Below are 24,118 nucleotides of genomic sequence, written 5' to 3'. Positions count from 1 at the left end.
AACAGAACTGGAGACACACATGGCAAGAGTGTACATATGGGGTTTCTCTCTGCCTTTGTGGAGTTTATGGAGACTCTGATACATAAGCCAAACATGCTTAAGACACACACCCCTACAATAGTGGGCATCTTGTCTCTATCTAGGGCATGTATCACAGATTTCTAAACTGCATCTATAGTGTACAGCTGCTAATAATACCTGACATGGCCTTCAGCGTGGCCCCTGGGGTGCCCTGAGTTCTTTACAAAGGGCTTCCTTTTCAACCTTCAGGAAGCTTCTTTTCTTCCTTTGGAAGATGGGAAAGGGCAAGGGCCCTCGGTTCCATTTCCTGGATAAGGAAATGAAGCTTCGCAGTAGATTAGCAAGCCAGAGCTGGAAAGAACCAAGTACTCTCCTTCATCCCATCGACTCTCAGGAGTGTTTTATACTTGATTTGGGGATGTTTTGAGGGTGCACATGGAGAGAGGGTTGCAGCAGTCATCAGGGGGAGGTGGTTGGAAGGAGACCTGGCAAGCAGAACTTGGGACCTCTCACTGGGGCAGAATGAGTGCCTTCAAACAGGTGAATTCCCTGCGATGCCAGGCCCACAGGGTTGAGTTTCCAGAAGGAGCTGGAGCCCACTGCTCTCCCCTTCCTCACCTTCCTCCTCCCTTGGCCACCAGCCAGATATCTTGGGGCACTCCAAGGAGGCCTCATCCTGTTCAGCCCTTTTGGGGACATCAGAACCACCCTCTAGGCCAACAACGTAGTGATTCCAGCCCAATAGCCTAATGGGGTCTGGGAGGATGGGTTGGGGAAGGACTTGGTTGTTCTCCAAGATCAGGAACATTCCTACCACATCCCCAGTTTCCCTTAGCGATGCACAGTGGGTCTGTCAGCCATGACTTTCTCACTCTTTCCAAGGCTACTTGTGTTTTCATCCTATTTCACCTCTTGGGGCTAATGACTTCCTCAGGTTTTCAATATACTAGATAGAGTAGCGTTTCTCTACTAGCTGCCGTAGCAGGAAGAGCGCTGAGCTGGGAGTCCAACAGATCTAGGTTCAAATCCCACCCCTGTCACGTACTAGCTGAGTGAGTACAGGAAATTTTCATCCCTTCTCTGAGACTCAGTTTCTTCAACTGTAAAATGGGGTTATCGATACCTCTTCTTCCTGCCTTGCATGGCTGCTGTGAGGAGAAAATGAGATCCTTAACATAAAAGCACCTGGAACAAAAGCACAAACTCGGGTGCTGACGCAGAGTCATATTTGCTTTAGCTGAATCTCCTTCTAGCTCTTAGGGGGCTATTGGTTCTAGAATTCTCAGATCTGGTGAATAAGGCTGTGTTCCCTTGCTCCATCTCTGCATAATTTTATACACTCTAGTCACATCCCTTCCCAGCCTTCATCTTTCTAGACTAAAGAGTCTGCATTTGTTTAATCTATCTTCATATGGCAGCCCCCTCCACCCTCCCCCATCCTCTTGATTATAGAGTGGCCCTTCTCTGGATCATCTCCAGCTCCATTATGTCATTCTGGAAGCACTAAGACCAAACCTGCACAAATGTGTGTGTGTCTGTGTCTGTGTCTGTGTGTGTGTTCTCAGCTCTGAACCTCTTACTCTGCCCCCTCCCCAATTATAAATCCTAGAACAGGGTGCTTGCCCAAGACCCTCTCTCCAAACTACAGAGAAGACCGGTCGGCCCCAGGTTGTAGCCTCCCCCTCTTTCTCTACGCAGTCCTGGCCCCAAGGGGCTAAAACGGCTCCCTGTCTGGCTTGGGAGGCTGGGAGGTGGATAACTAGGATGGGGGGGCCGAGGGGGAGGGAGGAGGGGGGTCTTGCGCAAGCGCACGTCGCTGCTCGGACCGCCAATGCTGCTGCCTCCCGGAGCAGAGGGAGGCAGGAGAGGAGGGAGGGAGAAGAGGGGAAGGGAGGGGGAGGCGGCACTTGGGCTGCAGCTCGCAACCAGAGGCAGTCTCTCTCAGCTCTCGGGAGGGACGGGGAGCGCAGCCGCGGAGTAGGATGCTCTGCGGGGCGCCCTGAGCCTGGGGCGCGTGAAGCAGCTTCGGGGGCCGGGGCCACAGGGCAGCTTTCACCATGCATCAGTCCCTGACTCAGCAGCGGTCCAGCGACATGTCCCTGCCGGATTCCATGGGTAAGTCTAGCCGCCCTGCCTAGGGGCGGCGGCGGCAAGGGGTGAGTGCGCTGCCCCCTGGACTGCGAGCGCCCCGGCTGCCCCGAGAGCCAGGGAGCGGGAAGCGGGGCGAGGGAGGGGGGTCCGCGCGCCCCAGCGTCAGGGTCCCGGACCCGAGCCCCAGGGGAGCGGCCCGGCGGGGGCGGGGACGACGCGCGGAGATGCGAGCGCCCAGCTTGCGTCGGAGTATCCCTGCCCCGGAGTGCGGGTGTGTGCGTGTTTGTGTGCGTGTGCCGACAGTCTTGCAGCCGGTGGTAAATCCCAGCTGTCTGGGGATCAAAACACTTCCCTGCAACCTGCGCCTTCGCTTTCCGTTAGACGCTCCCTCTTTGCAAAGTCCCCGTCACTTCTAAGAGCTCACGACTAACGAGAATTAGAAGAAGCAGGGTCCTCGCCCCCTCCCAACTCTGTCGAAGCTGCCCTGAAATTCAGAGCTGCGGTGGGGGAGGCCTGACTTGCACCTCGCTGATGGGGGGGTTTGCGCAACCCTGGGGGATGGGCGGCGGGGGGTGGGGAGAAGAAAAGGGGGGCTGGCAGGAGGGGAATTCCTGAGGAATCACTCAAGACCGCCCAGCCCTGCCGTCTGCAGCGGCAGGATCAACATTCCTTGAATTCGATTCCTATTTTGCTCCAAACGCCCGGAATTGTGCGTGAGTGTGAAAAAAGAGGGGGGACGACGAGTGAGAGCGCGAGAAAGAAAGCGAGCGCGAGCCCGCGCGTCTTCTGAAGTCGCGCTTTTCCTCTCAGGGTGGAAGGGAGAGGGAGGGGGGGAACCCACTAGCCTGATTTGGTTCAACACCTTTCCTCATGAAAAGTGGGGGACAGCTGCCTCCAGGCACCAACCTGGCTGCCCCTAGAAGCTGCTTTTTGGTAGTTACAAACAAACAAAAACCCCAGTCCCACTCAGCGGTTAGGCACCTTCCCAAGTACTATGATTTCACTGGGCGGAGAAATTAATTTGGAGCCCAGGAGAGCGGGAGGGGATTGTCAAACCATGATCCCACCTAACCTTAAAATTCGCCTCGGATACACTTTAACCAAATCGAACTCTCTCTTTCCAACATACTTTACATTCTGCAAAATCCCTCCGTCCCGATTTCTTGCCATACAGTCGGCTCAGGTCTTCTCCGAAGAATTTGCGGGAACATCGAGGGGAGGGGGCGGGGAGGGGGCTGAAACCCCTACGTGAGCTCCCTACTGCCTGCAAAAGACCTCGTCTCAACAGAATTCGTTCACCGGAGGGGCCCCAGAAAGTGTTGTCTCCTGGATGGTGGAAAGATCCGTATTTCCAGTGGTTTTGCATATTCAGTATAAGAATTTGCTCTTTTTTTATTTTTAAGGGCGTAGTTATTTGCAACGTGGTACAAATGAGGCCAAGGACTCGGGTCCGAATCCAGAACCCAGCAGTACCAGCCCCCCCAGCTCTCTCTCCCCAACACACGCGCACACACACACACACACACGCACACACGCGCACAAGCACACGCACACAGAATGCACTCCTCACCTTGGCCAGCTGTGGCGCCAACGCAGCCCTGGCTCCCCGACGCCAGGCCAGTGCGCGAGGGAGGGCTGGGTGGAAGAATGCGAGGTTTCGGCCGCGCGCATCCCCGCAGTGGGCCACAACCGCCTGCAAACCCGGCCGCCCGCGCCCGCCCGTCTACCCGTGCGGGAGTGGGCAGGTTAGGGACCCCGGGCGTAGAGCGTTGCTCCTTGGCACCCTGCTCTGTGGGTTGGGGAACGAGATGAAGAGAGCTCTTTCTTGGGCTCCCAGGGGCCCTCAGCCAATCATGCGTTTCCCGAAAGATCTGCGCAACAAGAAGATGAGTGGGTTTCGCCCAGCCCAGACTCGACACTGAGGGGAAAGAATCAGAGATCCCGTATGGACGCGCGAGCCCTCTCCACGCAGCCCGCTTCGTAAAGTGCGCAGACCGAGGGCACTAGCAAATTCCCCAGTCGAGTGGTAACCCTGGGTTTCCAGAGTTTGGACAGGGGAGTCTCCCCGGAGTTCCCTGGCGCTGGTCCCGCACAGCTCGGGCCTGAAACAGCTTCTAGGCTACTTAGGAGCTACGCCCACTTAACTCAGCCCTGGCAACGCCTCCTTCCCTTGCATGGGGGGGAAGGGAAGTGGAGGTGGGTGGGTTTAGTGTTTCAGCCTCCAAGGGCAGCATTTCTGAGGGGATTCCCTCTACTGGCAGGACACAACCGCAGCCAAAACAATAAAATATAAAACACACGGACACACACTGCACCAAGGTGCCTGCACTCTACTCTTGCTGGCTGGCTGGGGCGGAGCAGGCGCGTGGCTGGTAATTTGACTCCGGCGCCCCTTCATCCCCTCCCAGCTACCCCCATCTCCCTTTTGGCAACACCGCCCCCAGGCGCTAAGGCACCTCTACTACAGCGGGGCTCTCCTTCCCTTGCAAATAACATATTTGTGATTCACCGGTGGCCTTGGATGTCTCCGGTCAAAGAATTGCCCAAAGGGGGGATTTCAGCACCTTTAAGGAAATGTTTGGGAGACTGGCAGAGCCTTGAGGCTCTTGTGTGGGCAGCCACCTGTTTCCACCGATGCTCAAGGCTGGGACTTCTGGGAGCCTCCCTGTATGGCAAAGCTGACTCAGGTAAGCAAATCCGAATCGGTTCAAAGATCAGCCTGAAGAATTAGCCAGTCAGCAGCAACATAGTGCACAGGACAGGATACTGGGCCTCCATCCTTGCTGCACTCTGACGGAGATTACACACCCTATAATCAAGGGGTGGAATCAAGAACAGGTACTAGGTGAAAAAACAAGTGAGCAGAGACAATCATCCTACCTTCTGGCAACCCACACCTTGGTTCCTGTCAGATACGTAATCCTGGAACTGGTGGACATCATATGGGTGGTGGACCAGACCCACAATTACAACTGTACTTGTAGCAGTTATAATTAATATACTTACTGAGTGACGTATCTAGGAACTCAGGGACATGAAATAATGAGTGATTAGAGTGAGCTTGATCAAGAAAAACTTCTCGGAGGAGGTGAATTTTGAGAAGGTTTCAGAAGAAGGGAGGGACTCAGATTCAAAGACCGCAGTGCAGATGGGGCTCTGACCAGGGAGGGGACTCGGAGGAGGGAGAAGCTGGCTGTACTGGGAAGGGTGGAGACAGCAAATAATTGGGCCCTTCTAGAGCAGAGCATCCTGGTCGTCACGAATCTGGGGTGGAGGAGGGGCACTGCAGAGAGGGAGGGCTGCAGTAGTTCTGCAGGGAGGCTGCTGGGGGCGGAGGGGGGCAGGCAGTGCCAGTAATGGGATTCAGACTCTCCCACTGCTGTTGGTTGCAGGGCTGGTTGTTTTTGTCTAAACAGAGAGATACTGGGCGCCAAGTAGACAGGCTAGTGAGAGCCACTGGGGTTGCGACACTAGTTGGCCAGAAAGCTTTTAGATCTGGGGAGCCCTTGGGTGTACCCTATTTTAAAAAACCAATTCTATGAGCGTAGCCCATATTTATTCTCACAGTTCCCCCCTACAGCCTTTTTGATTAGAAAGGAAGCTATTCTGAGATGTTGACTTTTGTTTATTCAACAAGTATTGACTGCTCACTAGGTATCAGACACTGTGATGGGCACTGTTTTCACATACCTGCTGCTTTATTGAAGTACCTTATGGTGTCTGAGGGTTTTTTTATATGTTGATTTACTAAACAAAATCGGAATAAGATGTTCCTGTGTTTATGGGAACATCTAAGGCAGGCCCCAAATTGTACCCTAATAAGAACAGAACTCTACTTCTCCCTTCTTAAATAGAACAACAGCCAGGAAAGTGTCCTAAGTAGACACAAAAAGCTGCTTTTTGGGAGCCTGGGCCACACCTTTAGAGGACAGGTGCGTCTTGCTCTAAGTAGATGTGACTTTTCAGTCAAATTGACACTAAAGATAAATGGAAGGGATGATTCTTCACTTTTCAAAGGGTTTTACCCTGGGGTTCCTTAAAATGGTCAACTCCCCAAGTGTAGCTAGAAGTAATTTCATTTTACACAATTTTAGTCCTTATAGTGTAAAATAAGGGGTGACTTGGGGGAGGATGTGAGGGGACAGAGAATAGATATTCAACCTAGTGATGGGAGAGTTTTCTTAGGAATTTTATCCCAAACTAATCCTGCCTGGAGGCAAGGCCCCTGTGGAGCTGCAGGATCTCTGCCTGGGTTTCTCAACTGACTGGATTTTCAATTCAGGTTCCAAAGCAGGAAAAAAAATAGATTTTTCAAATGACACCATGTGGTTTGCTGAGTCACTTTTCTGACCTGGCTCCTGTTCTTTTAAGAGTTAGAGTGATATTTGCAAAGGAGACCCAAGAGCTGTGAATAAGATCAAAAGCCAGTTGGCCGGGAAGGAGCAGGCGAGTGATACTCCGAATTTAGAAAGACTGTATACACACACACACCCACATCTAGTCTCTAAGGTGACATGTTTCCCCTGTGAGGTGTTGAGACACTTTGGTGTGCCACAAAGATACCCTTGTTTCCAGATGTTCCCTCACTCTCTTTGGCCAGTTTGGGGTCGGGGGGGGGGAGGGCTAAGATGGTGTAGAAATGCAGACAGGGGTGGGGGGTGATGTTGGTAAGTTTATGTTATTTAGAGCCCCTCTGTGGAGCCAACTGGCAGATTCACTGAGAACTGGCTATCATCAAATGGACTTAGGGATCCTGGTTTGGAGGCTCATTTAAGGTCCCTCGAAATCTAGAGGAGGGGTAACTAACCTTCAGATAAACAGAAGAAATAAATCCCCGCTCTTCTCCCCCCGCACCCTTCGCAGTCTGTGTCTCCCCGCTCTGCTCCTCTGTTTACCAGCAGTCAGCTCTCCATCTGCATCCCAAATAGCCCTCTCACACAAAGGGCCCTGATGTCACAGGTGTCTCCAGCGGTCCCGTTGTTTTTCCCCCTGGAGGCTGGACTCAGGCCCCCCAGGAGAGGAGCCTCGTTTCCCAACTCACTTTACCTCTCCTCCCAGGGTGCGATATGGCGCTTTAGTCTGTGGGTGCCTCCAAACGCTCAAGCCACTTCTACATTTCGATGTAAAATGGTCTTGGAATAGTACCGTATTAGAAATGACCCTGATGAATCACGGCCCTCACTTTCGAGGCTGACGTCAGGGGAGAGACCGCCAGCCCCTCCCACCTCCCTTGGAGCCTTGGGCAGGGACCGCACTGGGGGAGACGAGACGGATGGTGGGGCTCACCCAGGGTGGCACTTCTGATGCTCTTCTTCCCTCGAGGAGGGGGCATCTGCTGGGGGCTGCAGAGCCAGCCACAATGCCTCCCTCTCAGCACCATCAGGCCTCCTGGGTCTCCCTGGTTTTCTCGCCTCCCTCCCCCTTCCTTCATCCCCTCTCCCCTCCCTCCCAGTGGTGCAGTCTGGGCGGCTTCAAAGGCAGCTGCTTCCTGAGGCTGCAGCGAGGCCTCCCAGAATGGCGGGGTCCTGCGATCAGTCCCAAGTGGCCTCTTTAGGCCCATAAATGACAGCCAAGCCACCTGAGTGGGCAACCCTGTCATAAGGCTCCCCACTAGAGAACTGGACTCTCACAGCAAGTCCCCCAGTTGCTTATTTTTATGAGAACTCCTAGGTGTAACTCATCCCTGGTATTTCCTGTTGAGAACCCCCTCCAGAAAAAACGCACGCAGAGTGTTGAGCAGTGCTTCATTCCTTAGAAAAAAAAATTAAATTCAAAAGCGAGTCTAGATACCATTTTTCTATCTGACTTAATAAGCCTGTTTTCGAAAAAAAATATTGGTTTGCACTATCATGTCCGATAAGCACTGAGTAGAAGAACGGGTTTCTCATCATTTGTATTTATGTCACCCTCACATAAGCCTAAACGGTGTAAGTTATAATCCTCCCCATCTACCTCCCCCGATACATATCTTTGTGGACTAATGGCCTCCAAACACTTACTTTATTACACACATTTGTTATGTGGCAAATCTTGCCAACACACCATTTTTAAAGTTTATACATGAGGTGGCAAATGTCAGAAATAAATGAAAAAAAAATCCCAGTACCTGGCTTGGTTCTGATATTTACACTGAAAATGAAATTTCATATCTCCATCTTATGAAAAAACCCTCCTTAGTTGCATATTGGCCTTAAAATATTTTCATTTAATATCTCCACAGTACACTTTCCATCTATCATGTACCTTATAATTTGGCTTAAAAAAGAAACACTTCACTAAGTGGGTATGATACATCTTTTATCGAATGCGTTTACTTTTTATGTAACTGGTACAATTTCTTCTGTTGTTTATTTTCAAACTGGAAACATATATATATTATTGTAAACGTAACACCTGATGACTGCAAAAAACTAAAGCTCCATCTCTTCCCCATAATCCCACTCCCCAGAGATAACCCCAGTTACCAGTTGAAGTAGGAAAGGAAAACCTTCCTAGTGATTTGTTTCTGGAAGTCCATCCCTTCTCCAGCCGAAATGAGCAATTTCAGTTTCTCTGTGTGCTTTCAGGAGCCTTTAATCGGAGGAAACGAAACTCCATCTATGTCACCGTGACTTTGCTTATCGTGTCCGTATTAATTCTCACGGTGGGCCTCGCCGCAACCACCAGGACCCAGAATGTGACTGTTGGAGGTTACTACCCGGGAGTTATTGTGAGTATCAAAGGCATAGGTAGGTCTCAGTAGCTTGCTGGCTACAGACATTTGGTTCTACTCTGATGGTTTTCAATTCTGTTTGAGTTTCTGTTTGCTCAGATTTCCTCTGGGCTGGTTTAGGAGGGCACTGAACTAAGACTCAGAAGAATCCCAGCGCCATCCCTAATTAGCAGTGTGATCCTGAGCAGGTCATCTCACTCTTTAGGACTTCGGTTTTCTGGTCTAGGACATGTTACTAATGAGCAGTGTTAACCTTAGGCTGAGGTCCTTTCCTCTCTGGGCATCTGCTTTCCTAGATATATAATAGGGGTCACCTGACCTTACCTGAAATCTGAGGACCCTTGCAGCTTGACAGTCTGTGACGCACAGCACTGATCTCCAAAGTCATCCTGCCCTCCTCTCAGGAAAAATATGTGGGATGCTTACTCCTCAAATATGTGTAATTATTCATTTACAAATTATATGCATATTCATAACACATACAAAAATGGAAGTTCAAAAATTAGATGAAAATGAAATACACTTTAATTTTTAATATCTTCATACTAACACTAGCTAAAATTTCAAGGAATGGTATGCACTTCGCATGAAATCTCATTAAAGATAGTGGCTGTAAGTCGTTATTTCAAATAGCTTACTAGATAATTTTGAATATTTTGTGCTTTCTTCTCAGATATGAACAGATTGTCATGAGCATCATTGTTTTTTTCATGTGATCTCACAGTGTGGCTGACAAAGAGCTCACCCTGAGAGTTCCAAGGGTCAGCTCTGTCATTTTCTCGCTGTGTTACATTATTAGGGTCATCTTCAACTCATGGTTTATCAACAGGAGTCTTTCCAAACTCCTTGTCCATTTTCTTGGGACTAGTTTAGTGAAGACTAGATAAGACTATCCGGGCACACGTGGTGGCTGCCCCACCACCAACCCTTTGCTGCTTGGAACCTGCCCTCCTCCAGAACGATAGCTCTCGCCTTGTCACCTGACATTCACACCGAGGGAGGGCGCCAGTGACAGTCTGTTCACTGAATATTTGTAACGCGTAATTTCTTTCTTATTCTTTTAGATAAACAAAAAATAGGAAACAAGAGTTCAAATCGTTTCTTTCCATACTTCAGTGGATTGTTTTACCGATCCCCGGGCTGCATGCAATCCACTCTGGAAAGCGCTGAACTCTTTGCATACAAAACCTCATTTTATATCAAATCATCATGTTGTATATGAAATGAAATGAAATATATACCATTTTATTTGCCAATTATACCTCAATATAATTGAGGAAAAAAGAAAAGAAAAAGAAAACCAAACCAAAACCTCATTTGGATCTACACACACTGCTATTGAACCCTAAAACCTAACTCTAGAGGTTGGATCGTATTTTGAATATCAACTAAATGACTTCCCAATTGTAACTGCTAGAGAGCGGGAAGGAAGGTTAGGGTGGGTTTTTGTTGTTGTTGTTTACATTTTAGGTTATCAGGGAGGGCAGAAGGCTTTGTTGCTGTTGTTTTGTTTCTTTTCTTTTTTACTCTTTTTTTGGAGTGGGGGGTGTTGGAAAGAGAAGCAAAGAAAGGGGAAGGGATTAAAGATGGATGCCTTTGACAAACCAGCGCCGGGAGTGACCAAGCCTGACGCCTGTTGCCTAGGTCACCGATTCCGCAGTCAGCCGTCTCAATAGCCCTAGCGGAGCCGGGGCCTGACACTGGGGCCCAGCTGCTGAAGGCCGCCCGCCCTTCCCGGGAAGTTCCTTCGCAGCTCTTGAGCCGAGCCGAGGGCAGGTGTCCCACAGACACCGTCTGGTGCCCTCTGCTAAGCATGTGATGTGAGAACTCACCCGGTCCACTTCCTGTGGTGAGGCAAGAAAACCAGTCATCAGCAGAATTGGGTTTTATTTTTAAACACAAGAGGGGCGGGGGACAGAGGAAGGGGGGGCTAAGATTGCATTTTGGTGGCTTGGGAAAGCAATTTATAGGGTCTACGTGACTTCGTGGGCTTCAGGTAGCTGCATTTAGTAAAAGGTTTCCGACTGATGAGCAAATGCTCAAGCCAAGATTCAGACTCTCCCTGGGTGAGAGGAAGGTATTTTCCATGTCATTTAAGAGTAGCAACTACTATTCATGAACGGTGCTTCTGAACCTTCTCTGTAGAATATCTGCCTGTGGGTGGCTGGGTTGGAATACATTAACAAAGGAAGGAGGGCGCGTGATTGTTGTTATTGGAGTACCTGACGTTCAGCTAGCACTGGAAGTTGAAGCAGTGGGGGCGTGTGTCTGTGCGTCTGCGTCTGGCTAAGAGCTAATATGGAAATCTTAATAGGAGAGCCAGCCCTAGCAGTGTGCCCTATGGTTTAATCTTAATTTTTTTTGCTTTTATAGTTCCTGTAGATTGTTTCTTTAAAATGGGTTTTAGTTATAGGAAGTGAAGGGGGGAAGACTGCAGATCGAAGAGCAGAAAAATCCATTTGAGTTGATAGGTCAGATCATGTTATAACAAATACAATAAACAACTCATACCTCTGAAACAATAAATGCCTGAGAATCCAGATTTATCCGGGACTGGGGTGCTTTCACTAATTGAATAGTTTGGTTATTAGAGAGGTATTATATAAACTCTAAGCCAGTGGTTTCCCCACCTTGGTGTGTATTTTAATAAACACCCCAGGGGAGTCTAATTCAGGTGGATTGGCAACCACCTGGAGAACTAAAACACAATAAATAGAATGGATAAAGAAGATGTGGCACATATATACAATGGAATATTACTCAGCCATAAAAAGAAACGAAATTGAGTTATTTGTAATGAGGTGGATAGACCTAGAGTCTGTCATACAGAGTGAAGTAAGTCAGAAAGAGAAAGACAAATACCGTATGCAAACACATCTGTATGGAATCTTAAAAAAAAATGTTTCTGAAGAACCTAGGGGCAGGAGAGGAATAAAGACACAGACGTTGAGAATGGACTTGAGGACATGGGGAAGGGGAAGGGTAAGCTGGGACGAAGTGAGAGAGTGGCATGGACATATATACACTACCAAACGTAAAATAGATAGCTAGCGGGAAGCAGCAGCATAGCACAGGGAGATCAGCTCAGTGCTTTGTGACCACCTAGAGGGGTGGGATAGGGAGGGTGGGAGGGAGGGAGATGCGAGAGGGAAGAGAGATGGGAACATATGTATATGTATAACTGATTCACTTTGTTATAAAGCAGAAACTAGCACACCATTGTAAAGCAATTATACTCCAATAAAGATGTAAAAGAAAATACCCACAATAAACAAAGTATGCTTGCAATAAAACCAGAATGAGCAAAATGTGTCATTTTCAGATTCCACACTATCAAATTGGTCAGTTTGAATATAAAGATCATGGTATAGATTTGTGGGAAAATGTCAGGTTATTTGGAACTCTGCTGTTTTAGGACTCTGGTTAAATGTGCACATGAGAATTTAAAATTTTAAAACAAACAAATTAGGGAGCAGTTACTAGATTTAAAGACGACTTAAAGACTACTTACCATACAATTCATTTAAATATTGAGATCTCAGGCATTGAAAAATATAATCGCGTTTGCATAACTCTAAGTCATGCAAAACTTTTCTGAGCCATCTTTATTTTGCCAAACGAGATGCCCTTGTACAGTGAGGTGCATTATGATAGGGTGTTAGCTACTCTACCTGAGCTAGAATGTGGTATCATCATCCTAAGACATGTATGCAACAGGCATCTTTACAGATGTGCTCATCTGTACAGGCTAAAATGTAAAATTAAAAAAAAATTAAAACCAACACAGAAAGACAAACTGGCTTAGGATTTTTACTGTCCTCGAATGTTCAAGACATAGTCCGTTCCAGAAGCGTTCCAGTGAGCTTTCTACTCTGGAGGCCTAAAGAAAACCAAGAGCCTTGGTTGTATGAAGATGGAAAATGCAGGGGAGAGAGCCAGGTCCTTCTCTATAGCTCTCTAACCTTACATCCAGGAGAACAAGGCCTCTACATGTGTTTCCCATGCAACCCGCAAGATGGAGTTGGCCACCTGATCAGTGCTGAAAGCCTTTCACTCTAGAACCTTCTCCACCAGCTGTTATACTGCTAGGGCCCACACCAGCCTGGGTTTTCTTTTAGGAAAGAAACCAGGAGCTTCTGTCCCCTCTCCCAGGCGGGGGAAGGGGGGGGTGTCCAGTTAATTGAAAATTATATCAGAGTTGCCATGGGGTAGTAGGATACAGAGACAACAGGGATCATTCAAAACAGTCAATAGGTCAGAAACCTCTAGGCCAGCGTGGCTTCAGCTTCACATGTGAAGACTCTTGATAAATCCAAGAAAGTTTTGACTAACTTGAATGTTCAGGAAGTAGAAGGAGGTCTGGATAGTGGGATTTTGTGGTTTATTGTGAATTAGGCAGAATTTTTTTCTACCTCTTGTTGAAAATGTTTCTAAAATATAAGATCATTCTAAGATAAAGTTCCTAGCTAGTAAGTACATTTCAGAGATGACACTTGAGCCTTGATTTACTAGATAAGACTAACCTTCATTGGCTTCCTGTTGCCTCCTTAGCATTGTCATTCAAAGCTCTCTGAAGATGCCCTTGGCCTGGTCTCCCATACCTTTCTTTTACCAAAATTTTCAATTCACAGTCCCCTGAACATGACTTGGGCTGGAACGTCCTCCCTGTGCTCTCTCTCTCTGTTTATCCAAATGCTCTGTCCTATTCCAACTTAAAGACACAGCTGGGACATTTCTCAGCTACTGGGATCCACAGTGGTGTCTACCATCTTTGAACTCCCTACTGTAGATTCCTTCCACTCATAGTTCTTGGGAAATAGTCACATTCTGCTTTGTGGGATGTTGGGCTATATTCTCATTTAGCTTTGTTTATACAGGTCCACAATCCCTTATCTGAACCCTTGGGTGAGATGTGTTTGCAACTTTAGACTGTTTTGTTTTGTTTTTAATTTCAGAAAGATAATAGACTGCATATATCATATATTATCTAACATCCCAGTGGGGTCTTGAGATATACCCCATAATCAAGCACCTTCATCTTTCTACAATAAACTGTGAATTTTTACACTAAGTAGATAAACATTATAAAATAACCTCACGTCAGTTCAAGGTCAGGTTTTGCCACCAAATTAGTTACCAAAAACCCTTTTGGTTTTAAGAGCTTTGTTGATTTCAGTATTACAGAAATGGATTGTGGACCCATTATCTAATTACAGCTCCTCCAGGCCGAGTCTTGTTGGTCTTGGTATCATACCCCACCCCGCTTCCTGGCCTCCATATCACAGGTGTAGCACAGTGCCTGCCACAGAGTAGATGTCCAATTAATACTTGTTGAATGATTAATCCATTTGCACCTCAGTCCCAGTGGATGGGAATAGGCATAGATTATAGGGTGCAGCCTAAAAAGAGCTCTTGAAACTGAGTTCTCATGATTTGCCTTTTTTTCTTCTACAAGTGGAGGGCAGCCAAAACAAAGCAAACTGGTTATTTGTTCAGGTAATGGGGAGTCAAGATGGAGTTCCAAAGGTCTGAACATTCCATGATTCCGGGCAGTTCTCGAGCAAGGACCACAGAGCGTACCTTTCGGAGGCCTCAGGAGAGCAAACAGTTGATTAGAAGCAGCTGCCCATTTTCAGGAAATTCTGTTGATTTTTCCTTCTTTACTTTCACCCCCTCAGCTCTTCCTCAAATAGGACTTCTCACTCCATCCTTACAGGGAACTTCTTCCCTGGGGGGCAGAGGTGAAGGTCACTATTCTGCTAACACTGGCCACAAATACAGCAAAGTGTGGCTGGAAGAACACCAGCTGTTAGGGTGTTCTTGAGGGCTCGTCCTGGCCCTGCCGTGAACTTGCTGTAAGAGGGGATGAGCCCATACAATTCTCTAGGCCTCCGTTTTGCTATCTATCAAATGGGAATGATATGAGCTCCACCGAACTCCCTAACATGACTGTGACCAAGGCAAGCGCTTCTTTAAATTCAAATGCTCTTCAAATGTAAGGTAGTTTTAGTGATACTGGTGAGTTAGTTCATAAACCTGTCATCCAGATGAATGAATTCTTCCAGCCAGGACTCAATTGATATTAGTTCCCCACCTGGTGAACTCTACCTGTCTTTGACCCCATTTATCCCCTCTGTGAGATCTGAGAACGACCATGTATATGTATTTAGCAGCCTACCTTATGCAGGTCACGCTACGTACATACCTTATCTCATTTAATCCTCACAGCAGTCCTGTGTGGTCATGACCATTATGATTCCCATTTAATAGATGAGGAAAACGAAGCACAGAGTGGCTAAAGAACTAGCCCAAGGTCACACAGTTTATAAGTAGCAGAGCCAAGGATATAATACAAAATGAATTATTCTCTGCTCCTTCAGCACTTTGTTTCTACCTCGCCTGTGGTCCTTAAGCCACAGTCTGCCTCTCCCTCACTAGACTATGCACTCCTGCAGGGTAGGGGCCATGTCATCTTATTTATCTCCCAAAAGTACTCAGTGAGTGTTAGAAAATGGAATGAGTTGGAGTGGAATAGAAATAGAATGGAAGGAAAGGAGAGGGAACTGGATGAATTAACTGGTTGGCCTGGGATTTCCAGTCCCAGAGCACCTTGTCTTTCCGGCCAATTCCATGAGGCTTCAGGCCACCTCTTCCGGTCACTGCCATCAGAGAGTTATTTGAGAGTGTCAGGAAGAGCGAGTGTCTTTGCTTCCCGTCTTAAGGCAAAGACTGCTGTTGAGGCTCAGAACATTCAGTGAATATCTGTGGAAACTGATGAACTGCTCAGTGAAAGGACTTATTTTCCATGTAAGGAACTGCCCTCTGACTTTCTTTCAGTCTCCACAAATGGCCCAGAGTGTCATAAGCACAGGCTATTCATGGAATTCTTCCTGAAAAATAAAAGCTGTGCAACATATTGGGAGGGGAGATAAGACAGAATACAAAACTCTTATGAAATAGAGCAGATAATGATAGGATTTGCCAGCTCAAATCAGGTTAGAGCTGCCCCAAAGTTAGGTGTCTTTAAAAATAGTAATAATAATCCCTAGAACAATAACTCGTATTTACTGAGAACTTACTGTGTGCCAGGCCCTGTGCAAAGTTCTTTGACTGTATTGTCCTGGATAATCCTTATAAAAATCCTATAAGACAGCTACTACTATGGTCCCCATTTTCCAGATAAGGAAACTGAGGTTTAGAGAGGTCAGTCAGTTTGTTCAAGTCGCACAGCCACAAGTGGAAGAGCTGGGGTTAGAAGCCAGGCTAGTCTGATGACCAGGTTTTAATCACTATACCTCATCACAACACATTTTAATTACATTTCAAATAAGACCAGGCGGGAGACAGGTATAGTTTAACCGTTGAGTGAGGATGTTCTCAGTAGAGTCTTGGACGGCATGGGTTACACCTTTATTCTCTTCAGCTTCTATTTCTCAAGAGGGGTTGCTGGCTGAGTGGCCCTGCAGAATGAGTCCTTGGAAATTTGTATTCATTCCTTCCATTCATTCTCTTCTTTCATGCTTAGGTTTCTGAGGCAAGCACCCAGTCCCCCTACACTGCCCCACCAGGCTCCTGCCCAGCCCTTGGGTCCATTAGATTTCCAAGACTTGGTGTAAGGCTTGGGGGCCTCAGACTGAAAGAGATGTCCCTGTGAGCCAAGGTAAGGCGGCAGATGGAAGGCCAGATCCTTAGTGAGGCTCAAGAGAAGTGTAACTACATTGCTGGACTTGTGTTAAGATTTATTGGTCCATTCCCACCACTTTTTACTTCTTCCACTTTCACCCCTGACAGCAGCCATCGGTTAGTGATCATTTTCAGCTGAGAATGGCAGACTCAATCCACTAATGGCAGAACTGAGAGCAAAGTGGAATCTGCTACCCCGAGCCATCATCCCAGCCGCTTAGGCAGGGAAATTGTTTTTCAGGGTTTTACACCGCCATTTCTATTCACCCTTTAATGAATGCTTTCTGTCCATAAATGAAGCAGAGATGGAAGAAGAGGTGAATAAGTGCTAACATAAATGGCAGTGGGTCAACCACAAATACAGGCTTTCAAAAAATAGTTCTTTTTTTTTTTAAGTCTAGGTTAAGGTGCTTGCTGATTTCTAAAGTACTTCCTGCGTTTGATTAGCGTGTCTGATGCATCAGAAATCGCTATTTCAAACCTTTATTTTGTAATTCGTGCATCAGGATAGAAGGTCTCTTTTCAAAGAAAAGATAAAGATCAGAATATAATGCGTGCTTTTCACCATTATCCATCTCTTACTGACTCACCAGTCACATGCTAGGTAATGGATATTGAAATTGAAATAAGCAGCCTCTGAAAAGCTATGGTTGACTTTTACTTTTAGCTCCTGGGCACACGAGTTTCTTTTTAGGTGTGATTCATATCTACGAGGAAAAATTGGCAAATGGTGGGAGAAATACTTTTCTTACTCATACTGTATTTGTGTAACAGCTGCACGGGTTTAGCATCTGTACCCCGGGTATTTTCTGTTATCCTGAATTGTATCCCAGGGGTGGAACGACCGTGCGGTCAGGCTAACCATCTTCCCACGTGCTATCTGTGCCATGTTGCTTTGCAGCTCGGCTTTGGATCATTCCTTGGAATCATCGGATCAAACCTCGTGGAGAACAAACGGCAGATGGTAAGTTTTCATCGTTATAGAATCAAATTCTTCACCTGAAAAAGCTCAACATTTCTGTGGATAAGTGACACATTTCTTAAGGTTGCCCAAATTGGGCCACAAAAGAAACAGCTACTTTACTTTTCTCCTAAGCCTCCGGGGAACTTGTTTTAAAGTGACCCTGTGGTATGGGACTTGTTCTCACCCTGCCTGATGTTCCCTCAGTGGCCCAGCTAGTCTCCTTAAGTCACAGGGATGGAATAATCTGGATCTTGCCTTTTGCTTTTCTCCTCCTTCGCAAAGGAGTGTGCCAGCCTATCCAGTCAGGCCAGTTGTCCTCGCATCGGATGCCTTTGCGTCTTCGATTCCTGCTGCTGCAGCCCTGGCTCACTGGCGACCCTCACACCTTCCTCTCTGATGCATAATCTTGGAGAGGAGTTTTCGCAGAGGGTTCCTGCCTTTTAGGAGATTCCAATCTAGGGGACTTTAATTAACAGAACAAATATATTTAGGGCGCAAGAAGACGAAATGAAATTACGAAGCCAACCTCAAGTATTCCCATTACCCATACATAGTTCAAAGCTAAGTATGTGTAACGTTGAGAGGAAGGGTACGCATATAACAGGAGGTAAAACTCACAAAGTTCTATGTCCGAATGGGGGCCCGCAAGGGCAGACTGTTGTATTTTCTTGCTTCAGCCTGAGAAGGCTTCCTAGAGGGCAAGAGAAGCCGGTACAGACCGAATTGCAAGCATATTGCAGTTTTATGGGCTTGTAAGTCAAGATGCCTGGTGAGTTGTCAGATGGTGGGCTGATTAGGCTTCCCCACACAAGTCACTGTGGCATCTAGACTGATGCTGGGGTCTATTCAACAGCAAGTTTAAGCAGATAACGTAATAGCTCCAGGGACAGGGAACTCTAACCGTGTGTTCTCCCCCCAGCAATGTAGGGAATCACCCTCAGAGGGGTTCTAATAGTTCTCTTCTTCCATTTCACCTGGGCTCTCCGCTGCCAGTTGTGTTTGCACTTTGGGTTTAAATTATTCAAAATGACAGGGGAGTTCTAATTGTAGAGCTGATCATAGCATAGCTGATAATGCCAATTTCATGACATCTTTCATCCATTATTTACCAACTCTCGGTAGTGCTGTGAAGCGAGATTTATGGGGCGACGTTTCTGAACAACTCCCAAAGGAGATCAGTATTACCTTCTAGCCTGTGAGATGGGAGGACCTTAGGGTGGCCTTGACTGTGATTTCCTCCTTCTCCCTGGGGAGCAGCTTAATGCCATGCTATTTCTCTACTTTAGCCCCCAAACACCTCAAAGAGGGTGTTTTGAGGGTCAACACGGGCAGATGGTGGGCTTAGGCAGTACCTATCCCTGCCCCTGGTTACGCCTTGAAACACCTACCCCCATGTTGGGTTGTGGTATCGCCCTTGTAATGGAAGACAAATTACTAGGAAAATTTCTGTTATCTAACACGATCAGAGAATAGGGCAGTCTGCTTCCAGCAAACATTTCTCTTACTTGAACTTTTTTGTATGTACCACACAGAGTTGATCAATTTCAGAGACTTCAACCCTTGTAAAATGTCTTTGACAACTAAGCCATAATAAGTTGAGTGTTCTCTTTCTTCAGTGATGCAGGGCCATGTAGGGTTGCGCAGGGCCTCAGAATCATCCCTTCTTCATCATTGCCCACCATGAGGGGTTGGGAAGAACACTAGACTAGGAGTTGGTGGGCACAGGCTCTTCCATAGACTGGATAGTGACCTTGGACACACCACTTCCCCTCTCTGAGCCTCCAATTCCACAATAAATAAAATAGGGGGTGGGACTTCATGATGTCAAAGGTCCAACATTTTTCTGAGTCTGAGAATGGAAGAGCCATGCAGTCTAGTTCCTCAGCCTTCTCTTCCTTGGGCACTCACAGACTCCTGGAGTGAATTTCTTAGCTTGCCCTGAAAGTGTAAGAAGTGCTTCAATGGCCCCTTCTCCGCGTCGCCCTCCCCCGCTCCCACTCGTGCTGCGTGACTGAAAAGGGCATTCACTCTTCACACGGGCTGGCAGGCCAGAGTTCTGCTTTGGCTGGCGGTGTCTTGGGGATCGCCTTGTCTCCAGAAGCAGCAATAGTGGAGGGCTAACAGACACTTTTGCTTTGTCCCCCACCCCTACTCCCACAGCTGGTGGCTTCCATCGTCTTTATCAGCTTTGGTGTGATTGCAGCCTTTTGTTGTGCCATAGTCGACGGGGTCTTCGCTGCCAGACACATTGTGAGTATTTTTAGTCCTGGGTTAAAGTAAATGGGCAATACAACAAGGCTTCATCGAGTGTGTGTGTGCTGGGTGTGTGCTAAGGGCTGTGAGAGGTACAGGAGAGGGAGGTGACATCACCGGCCTCAAGGAGGTGACGTCAAAATGAGGACATCCCTGGACACACACGGGCATCTAGAGAAATTGGTCTAAGCTGGGCATATAAACTCTAAGTGCCCAAGTGGTTTACCTTGGATCAGAGCAGGCTTCCCCATGGTGGAGGGGTTGGAGCTAAGCCTTTGTTGACACGTGGGTGACATTTGGAAAAGTCAGAGACAGGGGCCAGGGGACTGGCTTGGAATTGGTGTTGGGAGTGAGCAGGTAGGGAGAGAGCCGCAGGAAGCCACATGACTTCCTGAGAGCCTTGGAGGTGGCAATAGCTGACCTCCCCCACCTCCAACAGTGACAAGAGCAGCCCATGAGGACAGACACCTTTTCTAGGATACCTGAACTTCGCTGTCTTCATGGTTGGAGAGGAGTGATGTGATTGGGATCCGGAGGAAGCCCCAGAGCTGGGAGTCTCCAAAACGAGCCCAGTTCTGGAGTAGAGGCGCCAAATGCTTCCTGTTCTGGAGAAGCTGTGCCTCGAGTAAGGCTACTTTACTCCTGAAACCCAAACCTGTGCTCCTTCTTGGAGAAGCCTGGGATTCGGGTCCTTCCCACAGGGCTCCCTGCAGGAGCCCTCACCCCTCGGTCGGCGCTTTCCATCTCTTACGATTCCAGATATCTGGCCTAGGGCCGCCTTCTCTGTTGGGCTCAGCAGACAACAGTGCCTGTGACCCACGGACTTTCAGGGTCCCAGAAAAATATGATCATTTCTTTTCAAATCAGAAGAAAAATGATGAACTTTTAGGCCAAAAAAAATGTTTTCACACATAATAGAAATTTGTCTTTATACCAATGCAGTCATAAGATATAATCAAAATAAATGAAATATCATTTTCAACAATTTTTAATGGAGGAAGCTGTCCACAAAAGGCAGAAGTCCCAGGGAGGTCATAGTATAGCCCTGATCTGGCCCACAAACCCAAATCGAGAGCAAACCAAGCAGCTTCCTGAGCTCCCACAAAAACCTCAGATACTCATTTTTTCCCCCAAGTGAACCAACATTGAAAATGAAAACATCCTATGAACTAGTTGGAATTATATGTTTTCTAAAACAATTGAATTAGAGAAAAATTGTATTATCAGAATATTGTGTGGATCCATCATATTTTATTCCGTTTCAATCGTTGGCTAATAGTGCAGGTCATCCTGAGGGAGTGTCCTGGGTATGGATGGATCTGGGAAAGGATGATTTGCATTATTAACATAATATTAACATTTGCATATGATTAACATTATTATTTCAATCCCAACTTGCTCTTGGACTCTCCTCCTAGACATAAGAGTCAGTCCCTCATTTGCCAAGATTAGTGGAATTCCTATGGTCAGTGCTGGCATGTCAGGAGATAATTACTGGGCAGGGGGAAAAGTATGGGATGGAAGAGAGAAGCTTTTAGCCCAGTTTTCTTTTGGGGTCAGGAATATGTCAGCCCCTATATCAGACTCATCCCTTTTGAGTTTAGCTGAGAGAGCCATCTTTTTCTTCATCTTTTTCTTTTTGAAAAGGCAAGTGACACAACAGGAACTTGTAACATCCACTATCCTACCACCCTAACATAGCAATTCTATTGCATATGCAATTTTTGCATATTACCCTCTGAGTATATACCTATTTTTGTAGCATGCTTGTAGACAATCATAGTACGTGTGCTATTTTGTTTCAACAGGCGCCATCTTAATAACAATAATTCCTTGTTTTTGTATAGTGAATTTAGTGTTTCAATGTGCCTTAACATCTATTATCTCATTTGAGACCCACAGCAATCCCGTGAGATATGTAGGGCAGGTGTTATTATCCCCATTTGACAAGCGCTCTTCACTCCGAGGCAGTCTCCATGGCAACATAGGCCTAGTGGCCAAGAAGCCTGCAGTAGATTTTCATGGCATCATGAGCTAAAATGGCTTCCTCCTTTTCCCTCCTCCTCCCACTCCTAATGTTTCTTTTTTTAAACATCTTTATTGAGATATAGTTCACGTCCCATATAATTTACCCATCTGAAGTATATAATTCAGTGGCTTTTAGTACATTCACGTGTATGTGCAAACTATCACGTCAATTCTAGAAGATTTTTATCATCCCCCAAACAACCCCATACCCTTTAGCTATCACTTCCCTATTCCCCCTGCTCCCCCAAGTCCTAGGCAACCACTACTCTACTTTCTCTATAGATTTCCCTATATTAATTAACATTTCCTGTTAATGGCATCATATAATATGTAGTCTTTTGTAACCTGACTTTTTTTACTTAGTATAATGTTTTCCAGATTTATCCATATTGTAGCATGTATCATTGCTTCCTTTCTTTTTATGGTCTAATAATATTCCATTGTATTGATATACCACATTTTGGTTATCCATTCACAAGTTGATGGACATTTGGGTTGTTTCCACCTCTTGGCTGTTATCAATAATGCTGCTATAAACATTTGTGTTCAAATTTCTACGTGGACATATGTTTTCATTTCCTTTGAGTATATACCTATGATTGGAAGTACCGGGTCATATGGTAACTACGTTTAACCTTTCGATGAACTGCCAATTTTCCAAAGTGGCTGCACCGTTTTACATTTGCACTGGAAGTATCTGAGTGTGCCAGTCTCTGCACATCCTTGCCAACTCCCGTAATTATCCGACTTTTAAATTCTAGCCATCCTAGTAGGTATGAAGTGGTTTCTCATTGCGGTTTTGATTTGCATTTTCCCGACTCCTAAACTCCTAAAGGTTTTGATCACTGGCCTCAGCCAAAGGCAATGCGAGAAAAATCCAAATTATATTTATTGGAAGTTTCTTCCAGCTTCTGAGTCTAGGCCCTCTGTACCTCCTGCCGTTAGTGGCTTGCAGTAGAGCATTTGATTCGGGAGGTTGGAGTAAGGCTGGAGGAGTCTTTGAGAACAACTTTTTGCCTACATTGTACCTGTCCTAAGACATCTGCCAGTCCTCACTGGTACCCAGACAGTTTTGAGGGAGAAGGCTTTATTAATCTATGGTGATGTCTGTTGGCCAGTTTAAATGAAAGGCACGTTTGGACCCCAGCACCGCTCGGGTGGGTTAGAGCCAGCCTTTCCTGTTGTTGGAGCCCTTTAACCTCCTGGTGCCCTGTCCTTTGGCTTGGGGACATGTGCACTTCCCCTTAAGACCTACTTCCTGACCCCCCTCTAAATGTGTCTCACTCCTTCTCTCTCGTCTGCAGTTTCCTTCCTTTCCCCTCCCCGAATATAGCAATTAACTAGCTGGGAAAATCCCTTTCCCTCCTCATGCCCAGTCTCTCCTCTTCCACGTGGATGTGATAGTAACCTGGTTGCCTCTCAGGGTTAACATGAGGACGGTATGAAATAATGGGTGTGAACGCGCCCTGAGAGGGCCTCGCCCAGAGCACACTGACACTCAGCAAGAAGCAGTCTCGTGGCCAGCCCTCCACTCCGGAGTCGCTAGCCCTTCGGATGGAAAAGGCTGCGCGGCTAAGTGGCCTTTTCTTACTGGCCAGTCACATGGGCTTGTTCCTCCCCTGGGGCCTCAGTGCACAAGAGCACCCAGAGGCAGCATATGGGCGACCATCACACACACACGTCTGTCTTCATTTAGGCAGTTGGTGGCTGAATGCTCTTTGGAGACCCAGGAGGTCAGGAGGGCTCCGACCAGCACATCAAGCCTCCCCTTCGGCAGGATGATGATGACTTCTGCCATTGCCCAAAGTCGGAAAATAAACCCTGCTGTCAGTGACCATGAGAACCCTCATTCCTTTCCAGCCTGACTCCAGGCTGAGCCCACAGGGCAGTGTACTTTCAGAACACGGAGCGGTCAGGACATTCATGTGGAAGCAGCTGATGGAAGGTCCTAGGTCCTTGACGGGGCAGCAGGCAGGGAGGCAAGGAGGCACTTGGGTGTCTGGTGCAGGAGATGCTCAATCACATGTGTGGGGAAAAGCAGCCACCAGGATTATTGAAAACGGTGAGAGAAGTGGGTTTAGGGGGAAGGAGGGGCAATAGATAAACTCCCTCTGCCAAGGTGCTTTTGGCCGAGTTCCAAAGGTCAGTTTGCATAAACTGCTTGTCCTGTGCTAACCTGCTTTTGGTCGAAGCCCCCTACCAGTCAGGGGATGTTTACTGTCCCCCGGAAAGTGGGCAGCATCCCCTGACTGACAGTTTCCAGGTAGCACTGGATTGCATCTATCTGTTCCACCCCAGTCCCTGTGTCTGAGAGCTCCCTCACCAGGAAGCTGCCCAAGCCAGCAGGGTTAGTCAACTGTCCTTGA

The 24,118-nt window shown here is 47.1% G+C and overlaps 1 protein-coding gene across 1 annotated transcript in view; it reads left to right on the top strand.

The window, feature by feature from the left end:
* Positions 1-1,883: 1,883 nt before the first annotated feature.
* Positions 1,884-24,118, top strand: part of TMEM255A (transmembrane protein 255A) — a 47,528-nt gene continuing 25,293 nt past the window's right edge. The window contains exons 1-4 of the mRNA XM_004285578.3: positions 1,884-2,136; positions 8,679-8,821; positions 17,409-17,471; positions 19,632-19,721. Of these exons, the coding sequence (XP_004285626.1) occupies positions 2,079-2,136; positions 8,679-8,821; positions 17,409-17,471; positions 19,632-19,721 (354 nt within the window). The 5' untranslated portion in view covers positions 1,884-2,078. The remainder of the gene's footprint in view (positions 2,137-8,678; positions 8,822-17,408; positions 17,472-19,631; positions 19,722-24,118) is intronic.

This window comes from Orcinus orca, chromosome X, assembly GCF_937001465.1.
Source record: "Orcinus orca chromosome X, mOrcOrc1.1, whole genome shotgun sequence".
Lineage (NCBI taxonomy): Eukaryota > Metazoa > Chordata > Mammalia > Artiodactyla > Delphinidae > Orcinus > Orcinus orca.
This window is presented reverse-complemented; position numbering and strand designations above follow the sequence as displayed.